This window comes from Myotis nattereri (genome assembly GCF_964212035.1).
Source record: "Myotis nattereri genome assembly, chromosome: 19".
Lineage (NCBI taxonomy): Eukaryota > Metazoa > Chordata > Mammalia > Chiroptera > Vespertilionidae > Myotis > Myotis nattereri.
In genome coordinates this window covers 12,897,023-12,912,629 of record NC_138095.1, presented here as the reverse complement: position 1 = coordinate 12,912,629, position 15,607 = coordinate 12,897,023, and the positions used below count along the sequence as shown (strand labels likewise).

Sequence of the window (15,607 nt, the reverse complement as noted above, 5' to 3'; positions counted from 1 at the left end):
ACATTAGGTGGTCAGGTCAGTGCTACTGTGAACTCCCCTCGCTTGCCATCTAACATGGGAATTCAGCCACGTGCATCTTGAAAGAGAAATGAGTGAGGAGAGAGCGATGCCTTTCCCTGCAGTGACTCTGTGGCCCCTCACTTGACCCCACTGACTTGCAAGTCTACCTTTTTTCTTCCTACACCTGGCCCCTGAACACAAGCCTCATCTGGGTACAAGTTTAGAAACAGTGATCTGTTCCCTCCCTAGAGTAAAATGAGCTGGTGTGTCAGTTTCCGACTTGGCACCTTCCTAGGGAATTTCAAAGATAGTGACTCTAATGGTTGCTTCACACCCTGACCTTAGAAACAAACCTGCATGTGAGATGTGAGCCTTCACAAAACAATGACTGATGGACATGAGCAGATATTCATTGAGCCTTTGTGTATGTCCCACAACTTGCTTGGGACTGGAGATAATAAACCAAGCAGTTGGGGCCCCTTCCCTTAAGGAACTTACATCCATCCCATCCGTGTGTGTGTGTGTGTGTGTGTGTGTGTGTGTGTGTGTGTGAGAGAGAGAGAGAGAGAGAGAGAGAGAGAGAGAGAGAGAGAGAGAAACCAGTATATAGATCCAATTAATACCGATTATAAGTTGTGATAAGCCCTATGGGAGCTGAGACAGAGATGTATGGGGTGTGTGGGTGGGCGAGGAAGGTCTCTTTGAGGAGGTGACACGTGTTGAAACCTATAAATGAGAAGGGGCCAGCCATGAGGTGAGATGAGAAGGGCAGGACAACTGGGTTTGGGTAAGTAAGCGGAGAGTGGTATGGTAGGGAAGGGGTGGGGGCGGGGAGGAGACTTCCGCGCTCTCAGGGGACATTACCTGGGGAATCAGTGGGTACCCGAGCAGAGGTCAGGGGTCTGGAGCACTGGCAGTTTAGTGCTGGGGTCAGGGTTACCAGTGGACTTAAACCCAACCGCGAGACTGGGCAAGGTCACCAGTACTTGAGTGTAGACAGACGTCTGGGGCTCTGGCCAAGGGAAGGGTGGGTCAGAAGATACTCAAGGGATCAGTGAGGGCTTTGGACCTTCTGGCTTGGGCCACTCAGGAGAAGGCCCTGGAGGCTGCGGAAACCCAATGGGTGGGGAGAATGGAAGGCGAGCGGGTACATAGTGATTGTGGACGTCGCTTGGAGACATCTGTCATTGAGGGGAGCAAAAATGGAGCGGAGGCTGGTGGGACTTCAGGCTCCAGGTGGGTTACTTAAAAGACCTGAGGCCTGGCTGGGTGGTTCAGTGGTTGAGTGTCCACCTATGAACCAGGTGGTCACAGTTCCATTCCCTGCAGGGGCACATGCCTGGATTGCTGGCTCGATCCCCAGTGGGCGGCGTGTGCGGCCAATTGGTGGTTAGCTCTCACGGTTGATGTTTCTGTCTCTCCTCCCTTTCTGAAATCAATAAAAATACATAAAAAAAAAAAAGACCTGAGGGCCCAGGCCAAACCAAGACGAGTTTGAGTGGGGAGGGCACTGAGTCGGGCTGGGAGGGAAGGCGAGGCGCTTGGCAGAAGACGGGCTTCGAGTCAGAGGCAGTCCAGCTCTGACCGAACAAAAGCCCAATTGGGAAACTCGGCTCAGGGACCGGCTGCGACAGCGACTGGCGCGCTGGCCTCCAGGGACCACAATTCCCAGCATGCTCAGCGCCCACTTCCGGGAGGGACCCGGAAGTACTTAAGGATCTCGGCGGACGCGGCTGGCTGGGTTGTATGTTGACGATTTTCCGCGTTCGCTGGTCCTGCTGGTCCTGCTGCCGCCGCCGCCGCCGCCAACATGGGGAAGCGACAGCACCAGAAGGACAAGATGTAAGTTGAGCCGCAGCCAGGCGCTCCTGGCTCTGCCTGAGTCTCGCTCGGCCTCCGTCTCTCCGGTTCTGCGCTCTCCGGTGTCTTCGGCTCCCGCTTTCAGAGTGGACCCCAGGACCCCCTCAGGTGTCGCTTCCTCCCGAAGCTTCCGTCCCCTCAGGTGGAGCAATACCTTCCCCTCCCCCCCAGCCGCCCAAATCTCCCGCTTGGGGGCGTCTGCTCTCCTAGATTCAGAATTTAGACCGTAAGTGCTCTCACCTGGGCGCGGCCTTCCCACCTGGGCGCTCCTCGGACACGGCCCCCGACTTCGCTTTTGGCCTGTCCGCTCGCGGGCTCTGCTCCTGAGCCAGCCCCTCCCGGGGCGCTGGTCCCTGCGCAGCAGCTCACACACACGTGCAGAGCCTTCCGGTGTCAAACACCCGCCTCTCCCACAGCCCCCTCCAGCTGCCACCTGCTTCCAGCGTGCAGGCTTGTCCACTGGCTCATTTCTGCTGTCTCTAGAAACGACTTCGGTCAGGCTCTCGTGCCCAGCACTACTCTTTTTACTTTTTCTTTTAATTTTTTTGTTGGTTAAGTTATTGCATCTGTGTCCTTATCCCACGTTACCCTCTATCCGCCCCTCCCCCCATGCCCTCACCCCCGTGTTGTCTGTGTCCATTGGTTAGGCCTATATGCTTGTATACAAGTCCTTATCCCCACCCTCCCCCACCTTCCCTCTGAGGTTTGACGGTCTGATGGATGCTTCTCTGTCTCAGAATCTGTTTTTGTTCATCAGTTTATATTGTTCATTACATTCCACAAATGAGTGAGATCATGTGGTATTTACCTTTCTCTGACCGGCTTATTTCACTTAGCATAATGCTCTCCAGTTCCATCCATGCTGTTGCAAATGGTAAGAACTCCTTTTTCACTGCAGCGTAGTATTCCGTTGTGTACATGTACCACAGTTTTCTAATCCACTCTTTTTATTTTTATTTATTTTTTTAATATATTTTTATTGATTTCAGAGAGGGGGAGAGAGAGGTAGAAACATCAGTGATGAGAGAGAATCATGGATCGGCTGCCTCCTGCTGGGGATGGAGCCCCCAACCCTGGGCATGTGCCCTAGACTGGAATAGACTCCGGGACCCTTCAGTCCGCAGGCCGACACTGTATCCACTGAGCCAAACCAGCGAGGGCCCTAGCACTGCCCTTGTCAGGATCCCAGTGACGTCCATGTTGCTCAGTCTGGTGGTCAGTTCTCAGTCCTCATTTGGTCGTGCTCCTCAGCAGCATGTGACATGACTGGCCACCTCTCTCCTTCCGAGCCCTTCTTGGGGGTCCTCCTCCCCATCCCCCAGTGGGTGATCGATCTGGTCTTGCAGTAGTCAGCTGCTTACATCTTCACCTGAAAGTCTAATGGAAATATCAAATGTAACATGCCTCAAAGGGAACCTTGTTTTTCAGAGCCTGAGCCTCTCCTCCCTCATTTTCTTTTTTTAATATATTTTATTGATTTTTTACAGAGAGGAAGGGAGAGAGAGAGAGAGAGTTAGAAACATCGATGAGAGAGAAACATCGATCAGCTGCCTCCTGCACATCTCCTATTGGGGATGAGCCCGCAACCCAGGTACATGCCCTTGACCGGAATCGAACCTGGGACCTTTCAGTCCGCAGGCCGACGCTCTATCCACTGAGCCAAACTGGTTTCGGCTCTCCTCCCTCATTTTCCCCGCCGCAGTTGGCTCGGGTCAGAAGTCTGGGAGTTCGCCTTGGCACCTCTTTCCCTCAGCAGTTTTTTTCTCCAGCCCATTGGCAAGTCCTGCTGGCAATTTCAGGAACTGACCACTCTCTTGCCCACCAGCTCCCACAAAGGGGAGTTGATGTCAACTCCTTGGACCTTGGTAGTTATCTCCCGATTGGGTTTCTGCTGCCTCTCTTGCTTGTCCCTCCATAGGAAGCAACCAGAGGGATGCTTTGAGGACGTACGTTAGATCGTGTCAGAGCTCAAACCCTCCAACAGCTTTCCATCCTGTCTACAGCAAACCCAGGGCCCTCACATGGCCTGCAGGCCCCTTGTGATCAGGTCACTATCGGTGTCTCCTTCACCTGCTGCCACGTGGCCCCACATGCAGTCAGTGGCTTCACCCCTTTATGGGGACACAACAACTTTTCCTGCTTCGTGGCTCTTATAGGTGATACACCTGCTTGGTCCTTCTGCCTAGAAAAGCTCTTCCCCCAGATCTTCACGTGGCTGGCTCCTTCTCACCATCCAGCCTCTGTTAAGTTCAGTTCATTTTCTTCAGAGCAAAGCAGGACTGTTTGTATTTGTTCCTTGTTTGTGTATCCCCATGTCTATTGTGATTATCAGTATGTGACTTCTGCATCGTAGGTGTTTAGGAAACATTTGCTGACTGAGTAAAATGATTCATCATCCATTGCTTCCAGAGACTGTCCTCTTTACAAAGGGGGTGGAAGTAAGATTTCTCTTTCTCTCCTTCAGGTACATTACCTGTGCTGAATACACTAACTTCTATGGTGGCAAGAAACCAGGTAAGGCATGAAATCCTTCTCTTCCCCTTGGTATGTGTGGGGGTGTAATTAAGGAATGATGTCTTCACAACAATGAGCCTGTCAAAAATAACAATGGCCCTGGCTGGTTTGGTTCAGTGGATAGAGAGTCGGCCTGCAGACAAAAGCGTCCCAGGTTGGATTCAGGTCAAGGGCACATGCCAGTTTGCAGGCTTGATTCCCAGTAGGGCGCGTGCAGGAGGCAGCCGATCAGTGATTCTCATTGATGTTTCTCTCTCTCCTTCTCCCTTCCTCTCTAAAATCAATAAAAATATATTTAAAAAATAATACAATGAACAAGAACATGGAAACTATAGTAGACAAATGGGCTGAGGACACAGACAAGTCAGAAAAGAAGATAAATGAGAAAATGTCTAATCTTGGTGTGATTTTTAAATATGTTTTTATCGCCTGGTTGGTATAGCTCAGTGGATTGAGCATCATCCCATGGAACAAGAGGTCCTGGGTTGGATTCCCGATCAGGGCACACTTCTCAAAGAGGACATACAGATGGCCAAGAGACATATGAAAAAATAAAATATATTTAATTAATTTATTTATTTTTAACTCTTTATTGTTGACAGTATTACATATGTCACCCTTTTTCCCCCATTGACTCCCCTCCAGCCCACCCTTGCCCCAGGCCCTCTCACCCCACTATCTGTGTCCATGGGTTATGCGTATATACATAGGGCGATTTTAGTTGATTACCTTCCACCCACCCACCCTACCCTGCCTTCCCTCTGAGTTTCCGCACTCTGTTCCATGCTTCCATGTCTCTGGATCCACTCTGTTCATCAGTTTATTCTGTTAATTAGATTCCACATATGAGTGAGATCATGTGATTCTTGTCTTTCTCTGACTGACTTATTTCACTTAGCATGATGCTCTCCAGGTCCCTCCATGCTGTCTCAAAGGGTAAGAGATTCTTCTTTCTTACTGCTGCACAGTATTCCATGGTGTAAATGTACCACAGCTTTTTTATCCACTCATCTCCTCATGGGCACTTAAGCTGTTTCCAGATCTCAGCTATTGTAAATTGTGCTGCTATGAGCATAGGGGTGCATACATTCTTTCTGATTGGTGTTTTGGGTTTTTTAGGATATATTCCTAGAAGTGGGATCACCGGGTCAAATGGCAGTTCCATATTTAATTTTTTGAGAAAACGCCATGCTGTTTTCCATAATGGCTGCATCAGTCTGTATTCCCACCAGCAGTGTACTAGGAATTCCCTTTTCTCCACATGCTGGCCAGCACTTGTCATTTGTGGATTTGTTGATGGCAGCCATTCTGACAGGTGTGAGATTGTTGTTTTAATTTGTATCTCTCTGATGATCAGTGACTTTGAGCATTTTTTCATATGTCTCTTGGCCATCTGTATGTCCTCTTTGAGAAGTGTCTATTAGGTCCTTTGCCCATTTTTTAATTGGATTGTTTGTCTTCCTTTTGTTAAGTTGCATGAGTTCATTATATATTTTGGATATTAATCCTTTACCAGATGTATCATTGCCAAATATGTTCTCCCATACAGTGGACTCCCTTTTCATTTTGTTGATTTTTTAAAAATTATTATTATTTTTTAATGTATTTTATTGATTTTTTACAGAGAGGAAGGGAGAGAGATAGAGAGCTAGAAGCATCGATGAGAGAGAAACATCAATCAGCTGCCTTCTGCACACCCCCCACTGGGGATGTGCCCGCAAGCAAGGTATGCCGGGAGCCGGTCCATCCTTGCTGTTTCAAGGGACCTGGCATATATGGCATACTGTTCTTAATATGTTTGCTCACCTTCTTGGCACTATGTGTTTTAACCAAGGTCACCTCTCTGAGAAAGGTTGTTTCCCCAGGTAGGGATTTTCCCCTGAAGTTAGGGAGGGAATAAAACCCCTTAACTAAGTGCCAGGCGGGTAATTAATCACTTTAACTACGAACAATCATGCTTAAGCTACATAATCTTTACTCCCTGGAATGGAGATAAGAAACGCCCTAACCTTTGGAATAGAGATTGATAGGATTGGAATCAACTGGTATAAATACAGATGTAACAAGACAACAGAAACACAGAACCTAGACACAGAGCCTACACAGAGACAGAAGAACTTCGCTGGAGAGAACATGGCAAAAGATCCTGGACAGAAACTGGCCACAGAACCTAGAGACAGAACCTAGCGAGAGAACATGGTAAAAGATCCTGGACAGAAACTGGCCACAGAACCTAGAGACAGAACCTAGCGAGAGAACCTGGTAGGAGAACCTGGACAGAACCTGGCGACAGAACCTGGCTGGAAAACCTAGCGAGAGAACATGGCAACAGAACCTGGACAGAACCTGGCAATAGAACTTGGCAGGAGAACCTGGATAGAACCTGGCTGGAGAACCTGGAGAACCTGGCCGGAGAACCTAGCAAGAGAACATGGACACAGAACTTGGCTGGAGATCCTAACCAGAACTTGGCTAGAGATCCTGGCTAGGCTGCTGATCAACTGAACGCTGTCTCCGTGTCATTCCCTCTTCGCCGACTCTGTCCACACCTTTGGGGACCCCTGGACCTGCTGGGGTTGGACCCCAGCAAAGGTACATGCCCTTGACCGGAATCGAACTTGGGACCCTTCAGTCCACAGGCTGACACTCTATCCACCAAGCCAAACCAGCTAGGGCTGATGTTTTTTTGTTTTTGTTTTTTGTTTGCTGTGCAGAAGCTTTATTTTGATGTAGTCCCATTTGTTTATTTTCTTCTTAGTTTCCTTTGCCCTAGGACAGCGGTCGGCAAACCGCAGCTTGCGAGCCACATGCGGCTCTTTGGCCCCTAGAGTGTGGTTCTTCCACAAAATACCACGTGTGGGTGCACACGTACAGTGCGATTGAAACTTCGTGGCCCATGCACAGAAGTCAGTTTTCGGAAAGGAGATAGACGAAACAAGTATACAAGACGAGTGTGGATGGGAGAGTTGGAAGGGGTCGACCTCAGCGAACGTACCTCAATCAGATTGAGGACGTTTTTTGCAAAGGCCAGCTTAGGAGTACCCTAATTAAGTTAATAACAATGTACCTACCTATATAGTTTAAGTTTAAAAAATTTGGCTCTCAAAAGAAATTTCAATTGTTGTACTGTTGATATTTGTCTCTGTTGACTAATGAGTTTGCCGACCACTGCCCTAGGAGATGTATCTGTAAACATATTGCTATGAGAAATATTTGAGATTTTACTGTCTATGGTTTCCTTCTAGGATTTTTATGGTTTCCCGACTTACATTTTGGTCTTTTATCCAAAATGTGTGGTGTAAGTTGGTGGTCTAGTTTCATTTTTTTGCATGTATCTGTCCAATTTTCCTAGCACCATTTATTGAAGAGACTGTCTTGACTCCATTGTATACTCTTGCCTCCTTTGTCAAATATTAATTGAGCGTAATGGCTTGAGTCGATTTCTGAGGTCTCTGTTCTGTTCCATTGATCTATATGCCTGTTCTTGTGCCAGTACCAGGCTGTTTTGATTATGGTGGCTTTGTAGTTAAACTTGAAATCTGGCATTGTGATTCCTCCAACTTTGTTCTTTCTCAAGATTGCTGCAGTTATTCGGGGTCTTTTTTGGTTTCATATAAATTTTTGGAGTATTTGTTCTAGGTCTGTGAAATATGCTGTTGGTAATTTAATAGGGATTACATTGAATCTGTAGATTGCCTTGCGTAGTATGGACATTTTAATGATGTTGATTTCTGCCAATCCATGAACATGGAATATTCTTCCACTTGTTTATATCCTCTTCTATCTCTTTTTTTCAACATCCGGTAGTTTTCCTAGTACAAGTCTTTCTCCTCCTTGGTTAAGTTTATTCCTAAGTATCTTAATTTTTTTGTTGCAATGGTAAATGGGATTGTTTTAGTTTCTGTTTCTGAGAATTCATTATTGGTATTTTAAAAAAAAGCCATTGATTTTTGGGTTTGATTTTGTATCCTGCTACATTGCCAAATTGGTTTATTAAATCTAGTAGTTTTTTTGGTGGAGTCTTTAGGGTTTTCTATGTACAACATCATGTCATCTGTGAATAATGAGAGTTTTACTTCCTCCTTTCTAATTTGGATAAAAGTATATTTTAAATATTTTTATTGATTTCAGAGAGGAAGGAGGAGAGAGAAACATCAGTGATGACAGAATCATGGATCGGCTGCCTCCTGCATGCCCCACACTGGGGATCAAACCTGCAACCCGGGCATGTGCCCTGACTGGGAATCGAACTATGACCTCCTGGTTCATAGGTCGATGCTCAACCACTGAGCCACGCTGGCCTGGCAGATAAAGTATTTTTTTTTAAAATTAAATCTTTATTGTTTAGATTATTACATTAGTTACTCTTTTTTCCCACCATAACTCCCCTCCACCCAGTTCCCACCCCACCCTCCGCCCTCACTCCCCACCCACTGTCCTCATCCATAGGTGCACGATTATTTTCCAATCTCTTCCCTCATCCCCACTCCTCCCCCCCTCCCAAGAATAGTCAGTCCATTCCCTTTCTACGTCCCTGATTCTATTACAATCACCAGTTCATACTGTTCATCAGATTATTTATTCACTTGATTTTTAGATTCACTTGTTGATAGATGTGTATTTGTTGTTCATAATTTGTATCTTTTTCTTCTTCTTCCTTTTCTTAAAGGATACCTTTCAGCATTTCATATAATACTGGTTTGGTGGTGATGAACTCCTTTAGCTTTTTCTTATCTGTGAAGCACTTTATCTGGCCTTCACTTCTGAATGATAGCTTTGCTGAATAAAGTAGTCTTGGTTGTAGGTTCTTGGTATTCATCACTTTGAATATTTCTTGCCACTCCCTTCTGGCCTGCAAAGTTTCTGTTGAGAAATCAGCTGACAGTCGTATGGGTACTCCCTTGTAGGTAACTGATTTTCTTTCTCTTGCTGCTTTTAGGATTCTCTCTTTGTCTTTTGCTCTTGGCATTTTACTTATGATGTGTCTTGGTGTGGTCCTCTTTGGATTTCTTTTGTTTGGGGTTCTCTGCGCTTCTTGGACTTGTAAGTCTTTTTCTTTCACCAGGTAAGGGAAGTTTTCTGTCATTATTTCTTCAAATAGGTTTTCAATATCTTGCTCTCTCTCATCTTCTGGCACCCCTATAATTCTGATGTTGGTACGCTTGAAGCTGTCCCAGAGGCTCCTTACACTGTCTTCGTATTTTTGGATTCTTTTTTCATTTTGCTTTTCTGGTTGGGTGTTTTTTGCTTCTTCGTATTTCAAATCTTTGACTTGATTCTTGCAACTCTCTAGTCTGCTGTTGGGAGTCTGTATAATATTCTTTATTTCAGTCAGTGTATGCTTAATTTCTAGTTGATTCTTTATCACAATATCGAGGGTCTCATTAGATTTCTTGAGGATCTCACTACATTTATCGGCAGTCTCACTAGTCTTCTTGAAGATCTCACTACATTTATTGGCGGTCTCACCAGTCTTTTCGAAGGCCTTATTAAATTTATCGGCGGCTTCTAGACAGTTCTTTAAAGACCTTAAAAGTGTGGTTTTGAACTCTATATCCAACAGTTTACTTTCCTCCAATTCTGTCATTTGTGTCCTGTTTCTTTGTCTCGGCATTTTTTATGCTTCGCTGTGTCGATAGAGTGCCTTTCTGTGCTAAGTGTCCCAATTACCTGAGGTAGACACTCTTGGTGCACCCCCTTGTGGGCTTTGTGCACAGTCTTGTTGTAGTTAAGCCTTGATTGTTGTAGTTATCACTGTGAGGAATTAACCTCCAGGCCAATTGGGTGTGAGAATCAGCTGTGTCTGCAGTGGGAGAACTTCTATGCTGGAGACACCCCTCTGGGGCTAGACTTGCTTTGATGGGGCTTTGGTGATCACTGAGTCTGCCCCCTGAGTGTGTCTTCTATGGTTCCAGGGAGCTGCAAACTGGATGGTCCCACTCTGACCTCTGGGCTTCCTGGCTCCTGGATCTTTAGGGAGGTGCTAATCTAGCCTTTGCCTGAGGCTATCCAGCAAAAGTCTCCCTGCAGGGCTTGGGCGGGGCGGGGCGGGTCCCACAGGATCAACAGGGCGGGGTTAGCAATTATGGCTGCTCTCAGTCTTGCCCTCAGAGGCTCTGCTTCTCAGTGTCCCAGTAATTGCTGCAAGCCCCACGGAGAGAAAGCTGCCCTAGGGTTCTGAGTGATGCCAGACAGTCCCGCTTCTCCCTTATGAGTTTGGGTCCCTAGAGACTCGCCGGGAACTGGAGCTCAGAGCCTGAGACTCCCTCCCGATTGAAAACGACAACAGCGCCCTCAGCCGCCAGCCCGCTCCGCATGCACTCCGCAGCTTAGTATTTTACTTCAGCACTGCGCCTCCTCTGAGTCTCGGTATGCTTTTCTTTTTCCTCCTAGTTGTAGAACTTCCACTCAGCCAGCCTTCCTGTGGTTCTGGATGATGTCCGTTCCGTCTTTTAGTTGTATTTTTTTTAAAAAATATATTTTATTGATTTTTTACAGAGAGGAAGGGAGAGAGATAGTTAGAAACATCGATGAGAGAGAAACATCGATCAGCTGCCTCCTGCACATCCCCCACTGGGGAAGTGCCTGCAACCCAGGTACATGCCCTTGACCGGAATCAAACCCGGGACCCTTCAGTCTGCAGGCCGACACTCTATCCGCTGAGCCAAACCGGCTTTGGCTTTAGTTGTACTTTTGAAGTGGTTGTTCGAGGCAGCAAACTCCGGTGTTTACCTGTGCCGCCATCTTGGTTTCTTCAGATAAAGTATTTTTTAAAAAATATGTTTTTATCGATTTTTAGAGAGAAAGGAAGGTAGAAGGATAGAGAGATAGAAACATCATTGATTGGTTGTCTCCTGCATGCCCCCTACTGGGAATTGAACCAGCAACGTTTTGGTTGTTAGGTTGACACTAAATCACACTGGCTGGGCAGTCTTGGTGTGTTTTTATTAATGTAGGTTAAAATAACATTTTTTCTCTATCAAGATAATAAGGTCAGGTATATCATTTTATTGCTCTTCACTTTATTGCACTTTGCAGATATTATTTTTGAGCAAGTCTGGGGGTGAGTTTTCCAACAGCATTTGTTCACTTTGTATCTCTGTGTCACATTTTGGTAATTCTTGCAATATTTCAGACTTTTTTATTATATTTGTTATGGTGACTTGGGCTTTTGTTTGTTTGCTCCCCCCCCCCCCCCCCCGATTGTTTTAATACATTAGCCCATGTTTCCTTTGAGAAAAATCGTTGTCTTGGTTTCTATAATTGAAAATAACAATAATATCTTCTGTTGGGTCAGTAATGTCTTCTGAAGGCTAAGTGTACTAAGGTCTCTGAAACTTTAATGTGAGTATGAATCATCTGTAGATCTTGTTAAAATGATGCAGACTATAATTCAGAAGGTCTGGGACTTCATGTCCAACCAGCTTTCAGGTGATGGCAGTGCTACTACTTGACTTACATTGGAAAAAAATGCCATCTAGAACTTTAATAGGCAGAGACGAAAAGTCAATGTCTGACTTCAAAGCTTCAAAGGACAGGCTGATTCTCTTTCTAGGGACTAATGCAGCTGTTGACTTGAAATTGAAGCTAATGTTCATTTACCATTCTGAAAGCCCAAGGATCCTTAAGAATTATTCCACATCTACTCTGCTTGTACTCTGTGAACGGAATGACAAAGCCTGGATGACAGCACATCTGCTTACAACAGGGCATACTAAATATTTAAAGTCTACTGTTGAGTCCTTCTGCTCAGAAAATAAGGTTCCTTTCAAAATATCACTACTTATTGATAATGCACCTGGTTACCCAAGAGGTCTGATGGAGATGTACAATGGAATTAATGTTGTTTTAATGCCTGCAAACAAAACATTCATTCTGCAGCCCATGGATCAAAGGAGTAATTTTTACTTGCAAGTCATTATTTAAGAAATTCATTTCATAAGGTTATAGTTGCAGTAAATAGTGATTCCTTTGATAGATTTGGGCACAGTAAACTGAAAACCTTCTGGGAAGAATTCACCATTCCAGATGCCATTACGCACATTCATGATTCATGGGAAGAAGTCAAAATATCAACATTAACAGGCGTTTGGAAGAGTTGATTCCAGCCCTCCTGGATGACTTTGAGGGCTTGAGGACTTCAGTGGAGGAAGTACCTGCACATGTGGTAGAGATAGTAAGAGAACTAGAACTAGAAGTGGAGCCTGAAAATGTGACTGAATTGCTGCAATCTCATAATAATACTTTATGGATGAGGAATTGCTTCTTATGGATGAGTAAAGAAAGTGGTTTTTGAAGTGACAACACAGGACTTAGAATATTAACATACCTTTAAAAATATATTTTATTGATTTTTTTACAGAGAGGAAGGGAGAGGGACAGAGAGTTAGAAACAACGATGGGAGAGAAACATCAACCAGCTGCCTCCTGCACATCTCCCACTGGGGATGTGCCCGCAACCAAGGTACATGCCCTTGACCGGAATCGAACCTGGGACCTTTCAGTCCGCAGGCCGATGCTCTATCCACTGAGCCAAACCGGTTTGGCAACATACCTTTAGTTGATAAAATGGTGACAGGGTTTACGAGGATTAATTTCAATTTTGAGAGAAATTCTGTGGGTAAATGCTGTCAAATAGCATTGCAAGTTACAGAAATCGTCATGAAAGGAAGAGTCAGTCCATGCGGCACACTTCACTGTTGTTTTATTTTAAGAAATTGTTACTGCCACCCCAACCTTCAGCTACCACCACCCTGATCAGTCAGCAGCCATCAACGTCAAGGCAAGACCCTCCACCCAGTAAAAGATTATGACACACTGAGGGCTCAGATGATCGTTAATAATTTTAGCAATAAAGCATGTTTTATTAAGGTATATATCTACAGTACATTTTGCTATTATACACTTGACTATAGTGTAGTAAAAACATAACTCTTATAAGCACTGGGAAACCAAAAACTTTGAATCCCTTTATTACAATATTCACTTTATTGTGGTGGTCTGGAATCGAACTCGCTGTATCTGTGGGGTATGTGGTGTGTACTTTTTTTTCTTAAGTTCTTTCCTGATGTATCCCATGTGCTTTGGTTCTATCGAAAGTTTTTAATCGAAAGCGATTGCTGCACTAGGTAATTTACATGAGCTTTTTCTTTTCTCTTTTTTAAAAAATATATTTTTATTGATTTCAGAGAGGAAGGGAGGAGAGATAGAAACATCAATGATGAGAAAGAATCATTGATCGGCTGCCTCCTGCACCACCCCCAACTGGGATTGAGCCCGCAACCTGGGCATGTGCCCTGACTGGGACTTGAACCGTGACCACCTGATTCATAGGTCAACACCCAACCACTGAGCCACACAGGCTGGGCTACATGAACTTTTTCTTAAAATGTAATTGAATTGTTGATAGGGATATATAGGTGAAAATTTTTACAGAATAAATTTTCTGTTTCTTATTTTTGTTTTAAACAGATATCCCACAAACAAATTTTCGTCGTTTACCTTTTGACCACTGCAGGTAAGAGTTTTGAGAGTTTAATCTTTCCCTTGTAATAGTTCTCTGATACTCAGTTATTTGACAGTGAATCTGATCCTTGGAGATGCAGCTGTGGGTTTTGTCTGTGTCCCCCCCCCCCCCCCCCCTTTCCCTCCAGACCTTCTCTGAACTGGGAGAAGGTGACTCAACAATGATAAGAACTAATGATTCTTTTCTGCTTATTCTGTGTCTGTGTTTACAAGTACATTGTCTTTTTAACCTCAGTCTTACCTTCTAAGGTAGGTAGGCTCTGTTGTTAAGCCTGTTTTACAGTTGAGATAATCAGTGCTTAGAAGAGTGAAGTCCCTTGCCCAGTGGCAGTGGTGCCACTGAGGCGTGAACCCAGCGGTCTCCTGTGGGCCTGTGCCTTTCACACTTTACCTTTGTCCAGAGTCCAAGTGGTAACAACTGCTGCAATAGTCATGATACTATGAGCTCCTTTCCCCTTCCCTGGGGAATGCAGGTCACTGGTGGGAGTGGGGAGGGGTCCAGCTTTAGAGTCACTCAAATGCTTCTTCCCACACCAGTTGGTATGTGTACTAGTATGAACAGAAGCTGGGTGTGCTGAAAAAATGGGACTAGGATTGTTGAACCCCAGCACATTGGGGGCTGTGGGGTGGGCAGATCTGGCGGTCCCCTTGGGCCTACATTTCCTAAATTTGAGCCATGGTCATCTCTGCTCTGTACACATGCATGTCTGCACAGCATTCCTCCTCATCCCCCGAGTTCTTATTCCATAGGACAGAGTGATCCTTGAGAGCTGATAAAGCTCTTCTGGTGATCCCAGTGCCCAGTTGAGGCAGGTCAGCCAGACACCACAGGGTGCTGAGGGTGCCAGGAAGGTCCGGAGATGCAGCCGCTGGGTGTGCCCAGGGCCCTCCGGGAGGCTCCCATGCAGCGGTGAGTGAGGGCTTTTCCCACTCATAGCACTTACTCAGGAGGGTGAATGAATGAGACTCAGATGCCTTTGGCTGCATTTCTCTCCCAACCCACCAGATTTTGTCATCAGCCCTATGAGAATGTCTTATTCAGATTGGATATGAATTGGTTTTATGGAAATGCTTTTATCCTTGGTTCCCAATTCCTGCAAGGGGTCTCTGATCTGTGTCTTGCTCATTTTTTAACTACATTAGATTCTGGGTAAAAAATGTGCTTTGAGAATGTGCCTTTAGGTTGTGTCTGGGAGAAGATGTATATACATTTCTTGCTGCTTGGAGCATGATTCTGTGTCAGGTCCTGCTCTGGTCAGCCCCTAGCAGCACTAGCAGCACCAGAGCTCAAATTTAGAAAACTCAGGCCCCAGGGGACCGACCACCGGACCTGCCCACCCCACAGACCCCTGTGTGCTGGGGTTCAACAATCCTAGTCCCACAAGGTTAGAGTAGACTTTTGAGCCAGAGAGAAAGGGGTGAGATTACCCCATGAGGATTTCTGGGGCAATATCCAGGGAGGTGGCCTAGCCCCAAGCTGCCAGGCTGTCTAGGTCCTGGGGACTGACGTGTGCTGACCAAACTTACAGGTGACTGATGTATAAACAAGCCAGGGCTTTTGATGGCTAGTGACAGAAATCCCATGCAGGAAAAAGGGTATTGGCCCAAGGAAGTCCACCAGGTATGGTCTCCCTTCCTCTGTGGGCTCTGCTTTTCTTAAGGAGACCCCTCAGGAGGTGGTGAATGCCCTGTGGTAGTCTGGGCCTCT

General features: G+C 45.7%; 1 protein-coding gene across 1 annotated transcript in view; it reads left to right on the top strand.

The window, feature by feature from the left end:
• The first annotated feature begins 1,696 nt into the window (after window positions 1–1,696).
• PPIL2 (peptidylprolyl isomerase like 2) overlaps window positions 1,697–15,607 on the top strand; it is a 32,493-nt gene continuing 18,582 nt past the window's right edge. Inside the window, exons 1-3 of the mRNA XM_081113579.1 lie at window positions 1,697–1,842; window positions 4,325–4,374; window positions 13,846–13,891. Coding sequence (XP_080969705.1) covers window positions 1,811–1,842; window positions 4,325–4,374; window positions 13,846–13,891 — 128 coding nt within the window. The 5' untranslated portion in view covers window positions 1,697–1,810. The remainder of the gene's footprint in view (window positions 1,843–4,324; window positions 4,375–13,845; window positions 13,892–15,607) is intronic.